The sequence below is a fragment of the Clupea harengus genome, chromosome 9 (assembly GCF_900700415.2).
Source record: "Clupea harengus chromosome 9, Ch_v2.0.2, whole genome shotgun sequence".
In the NCBI taxonomy this organism is placed as follows: domain Eukaryota; kingdom Metazoa; phylum Chordata; class Actinopteri; order Clupeiformes; family Clupeidae; genus Clupea; species Clupea harengus.
Genome location: NC_045160.1, coordinates 14,751,621 through 14,756,620, shown reverse-complemented (window position 1 = coordinate 14,756,620; position 5,000 = coordinate 14,751,621). Strand labels below are relative to the sequence as shown.

The 5,000-nt window shown below is 50.9% G+C and overlaps 1 protein-coding gene across 5 annotated transcripts in view; it reads right to left on the bottom strand.

The window, feature by feature from the left end:
* LOC105897182 (acetyl-CoA carboxylase-like) overlaps nucleotides 1-5,000 on the bottom strand; it is a 90,336-nt gene that overhangs the window by 39,132 nt on the left and 46,204 nt on the right. For all 5 annotated transcript variants that reach the window (XR_004164307.2, XM_031573602.2, XM_012824076.3 and 2 more), the window contains 2 exons: nucleotides 1,063-1,206; nucleotides 31-151 (listed from right to left, as the gene is read on the bottom strand). Coding sequence is in view for 4 of the 5 variants with exons in the window: in XM_031573602.2 (XP_031429462.1) it covers nucleotides 31-151; nucleotides 1,063-1,206 (265 nt within the window). In the remaining variant the exon portion in view is untranslated. The remainder of the gene's footprint in view (nucleotides 1-30; nucleotides 152-1,062; nucleotides 1,207-5,000) is intronic.

Genomic DNA, 5,000 nt, shown 5'->3' with positions numbered 1-5,000 from the left:
CCTTAGCAGTGGTGAATTATGATAGTGTACCTTGACCAGGGCGTCCTGCCAGCATCCAGCGAGGGTCGTAGGGTGCCTTCGTAGGCACAAATTCCACCGGACGGTCGATGGGGTCCTTGGCATGTAGTATTGGCACAGGGCTGGAGACACACTGTTTCGCATTCACACACACGCACACACACACACACACACACACACACAAACACAAATAGAAAAGGTTGCAACCTGCAACTTCAAATCACCATGAAAGTCATTTTCATCCAAAGGACCGTAGTAAGCACCTTTTTCTAAACTAATTATGTCACTGCCTATGGAGTTTCCCCTAGATTATCACTAGACTATTTGGAAGAGGAAGAGAGTAGGGTATAGCAGGGCATAGCGTAGTGCTGCAGCAGTGTTCTGAGTTGAGGCGTTGGGGGAGAGTTGCCGCGGCTGGCCATCGTGTGGCACCGGGTATGCCCGCCCCTGCTCGGCTCTCTGCCACTGGGGCACCACAGCTGCTCGAGCTCGGACATGCAAGCTCCATATGTCAGGACCGGCGGGGGGGCGACACGCTCCCAACGCAGCTAATCAATCACCCGACCGGACGGGACCTCCAGAGTTCAGGCCTCTGGACGCAAGGGCACGAGCCACCGCTGGCCGCTGCTCCACAGGCTCAGCTGAGCTCCACACAACGCCTCCGCTCCACACGCCTCAAACTACAGCCGGGCAGGCAGGACAAGAAGGAGTGCAGAAGGACTGCTGACGCGTCTCATCACTTTACATCTTCTGCCAAAGTAATCGCTTTTGAAGAAGCCCTATATACCCATACCCATTAATTTCATAAAACTAAAATGTTAACACGTAGAGAGAAGCATTGGTTAAATTGTTTGTGCGGCTTTAATATGACAAGTATGACTATAAAAACAATCCACAATACCCCTATAGCATACTTCATCTGCTCTACTACTACTTATCTCTCTGCATACTAATCTGCTTGTCATACTTCCATCTCAGTACACATGTTTAGCAAGGTTCTAAGAGGTTGTGTGGGGCTGTGGGGGGGGGGGGGGGGGGGGTTACCTTGGGCGTGTAGGACAGCCACTGTAAGAGTGTGTAGACTCCCTCAAAGTCATCGCACACTGTACTGTGGGTCACTCCATTGTTATGCATGATCTGCACTCCTCCCAGCTGGTTGTTGGACGTGTACACTTCCCTTCCCAGCACCTGTGTGGGAAAACACAAACAAGCAAACAGGAACATCAGAAATGGCTAAATAGGTAAATATGTACCTCTTCTCTACTGCCACATACAAGTAGGAATAGTGACATGTTTACAACTGCAACATATATAGTACATTATATATTTATATATATTGAAGCATACAGACGTATATTAGGATGAGTTTCTATTCCAGTTGCTGTGCTCATCTTTAGCATTTTCACTGATACCCAATCTGCAGTGTGGGTTTCCTCCATTCTGAGACTAATGCCTAAACTACAGGATACTTTCCTCTTCAGCGACTCTCCTCTGCCACGTTCCTCCAGAGGCGCATGGCAGAGGAGCCCCCTCTCCCCCACCCCACCCCCCCTCCAGCGGGCCTATCCCGCCTGCCCTCCTGCTTGTAATGTCTCTCTTAATCTGTCCATTATGGAGCAGCAATGAGGAGCCATGTCAAAGGGGGCCTGTGTCTTGGGGCCTTGGATCAATAAGATCATACACAGAAGAGAAGAGCTCCCTGCACAAACCCCCCCACCCCCACCCCGCCATCCTGTCCTGGGGGACGTCGATACTGTCGATTGGGTGTTAAAGAGCACTTCGTCAACCGCCGGTCACAAGGTGGGCCGCCATCGCCCGGGCCCCTGGGGAGAGGGAATATACAGGGAGCCTCTGTGTAACCTCCAGTGGGTATTAATACTGGGGCCTTCTCCCATTCCTCCTGAATATTGACAGGCCGGGGTGACGAAGTGGTTCCCGTGAGGTGAGTAGTGAAAGGGGCATCACAACTCACCACACACAAGACCTGCTGACCAGAGACCAGTGCTAGCACAGCTAAACGGGGAGATACAGTGGCCTCTCAACTCACCACACATGAGACCTGCTGACCAGAGACCAGTGCTAGCACAGCTAAACGGGGGGATACAGTGGCCTCTCAACTCACCACACACAAGACCTGCTGACCAGAGACCAGTGCTAGCACAGCTAAACGGGGAGATACAGTGGCCTCTCAACTCACCACACACAAGACCTGCTGACCAGAGACCAGTGCTAGCACAGCTAAACGGGGAGATACAGTGGCCTCTCAACTCACCACAAGAGACCTAAACAGATCTAGACGGCTAAACAGCACAGGGTCACCTCTCATATTAAGGATTCATTAACTGGCTTTATGTACGGTTTTAGCGTATATGAAACCATTAATGTCTGTATCAACAGAACATACAGTAAGTAATGTTGATTGACTCTGATAAGCAGGATAAATCATCATGTCAGATATATAATAGTGCTTACACTGAAAGAGAGTTGTGTTATTTTGTGTCAAGCAGTTCATAAAAATAACAAAAATATACTGTACTAACTATATATTAAAAAAATACATTTAGCCTAATGCCAAACCTGTGTGGTTGTAATACAGTGTATGTGTGTGTGTGTGTGTGTGTGTGTGTGAACACATACTGCATATGTCTACTGCTGAAAGTGTCTGATTATGAGGTAGAGGTAAGTAGACTGTATGTGAGTGTTTGTGTTTGGTGCGGGTGTGTATGTGCATTTGTGTGCATATGGGTGTGTTTTTGCAGGTGTGTGTGCTGCCACCTATAGCCTACCCCTATAGCTGGACATGTATGACGGTGAGCGAATGTTTGTGTGTGTGTGTGTGTGTGTGTGTGTGTGTGTGTGTGTGTGTGTGTGCGCGAGCGCGTGTAAAGGTGTGAGAGGTCCTTGAGGGATAGCACGGGGGCCAGTGAACTCATTTTCGCGCCAGCACCAAACTGACGGCCCCTAGGGCTCATTAACCTTTCATTCCCAGAATTCCAAGCGGCCCTGAGGTGAGAGGGAAGAAGGGGTGAGGAGGCAGGGCCGAGGGCAAAGGGTGGGGGGTGCAAACGGGGGGGTTGGGGAGGAGGCTAGTAGGGTGGCCCCGTCTTTGGTGAAAGGCAGGAAGGGCTGGCCATCTCGGCCCCCTGTTTTAACCTCTGCGCCCATCATTTATCCTTTTATTGCCTGCGTCGGGGCCGGGTGCGTGGCCACAAATCTCGGGCGCGCTCCTAAAGCTGTCAGGCCTGCCCCGGGCTCCCGGCAGCACAGCCAGCGCGGTCACCTTGACAGCAGAACACAGGGGCAGCCACACACCGCTCTGTTACACACAGACACACACACACACACACACACACACTCGTACACACACACACACACTCGTACACACACACACACACACTCGTACACAAGCCATGTGTCCACACACACACACACACACACACACACACACACACACACACACACACAACAGCATCCATTAATACACACACACAGAGGGACACACACAAGAACAACACATACGGACACACACACATATAACACACAACAGCACCCATACGTCCATACACACAGACACACGAGCACTCTTACAGAAACACACCCACAGGAACACATATCCACACAGACCTACACATCCGGACACACACACACACACACACACACACACACACACACACACTCTGCCAGAGTCACATTAATATTCCATTGTGGGGGTTGGAACAAGGGAGGGCATGGAGGAGACTGCATGAGGGAGGGAGGGAGGGAGGGGTTGTGGATTAAAGCACAAGCATTTGTCTCTCTCTTCTTTCACTCTTTTTCTCGCTCTCTCTCTCTCTGTTTCTTCTATGCCTCTCTCTTTTCTTTCTCTTCCTCTGTTTGCTCCGGTAATCACTCGCCGGCCGCCGCACCATAGATAAACTCTGCTGGCATTAATTAACTGTCTGGGTGGGGGGACGGGACGAGGGCGCGGGCACGGGCAGAGCGAGGCATGTGTGTGTGTGTGTGTGTGTGTGTGTGTTTCAAAGAATGTGTGTGTTTGAAAGTGTGTGTGTGTGTGTTTCTGTGTGTGTGTGTGTGTGTGTGTGTGTGTGTGCGCACATGTGAGTGAGTGTGTATGTATGGGTTTATGTGTGTGTGTGTGTGTGTGTGTGTGTGTGTGTGTGTGTGTGTGTGTGTGTGTGTGTGTGTGTGTGTGTGTGTGTGTCTGTGTGTGTGGCAGGGAGGTGCCTCTGGTGGCAGGCACCCTGGGGTGGTGTGGGGTGACCCCCTGCTCCGTGTGGGCCTGCCTGGGCACGGCGGGCGGCTGCGGGGAGGCCGCGCTGCTCTGGGGCCCAGCAGGGGAAGCTGTGCGCCGAGAGATTAGCGGCAGGGGAGGGAACCAGGGAGGGGGTTCAAACGCAGCAAGCCCCCCCCCTTCCAGCCGCCCTCCCCCCAGGAGGAGATGCAGAGATGCAGGGGGTGGGGAGATGGGGAGAGAGGGGTGGGTGTGTGTTGGTGGTGGTGGTGGCGGAGGGAGGGGGTGAAAATGAGATGGCCCCACAGGTCTCTGTGTCTCTCTGACGACACAGACAAGAATGCGTTAGCTTTCACAGAAGAGGTCAAAGCACTCTGGAGCTTGAGATTAATACTACATCTGAAATGAATATGACCTTGGAAGTCTAATCACATTATGGATACAGCTGGCTCAAAACAAATTAATATTTTGAAAATATGAAAATACATATCCACTGAATGCATTAAGGAGCTCCTGCACTGTATTCCATAAAAATCTGTTTTCCTACCCCAGACATTTCCATAACAGACCACTTGGGCTGCTGCAAATCCATGGCCAGCAACATTCCAGACCGTCACAGTGTAAAGTAAGGTGGGACAGCTGGGATTCAGATACTGCCAGCACAGCTCAAAAAAGATAATCTTTGGAAAGTCTAAAAAAATTACTCGAATCAGTCAGAAAACAAAAAAATTAAACCCTCCAGTTATCAAAT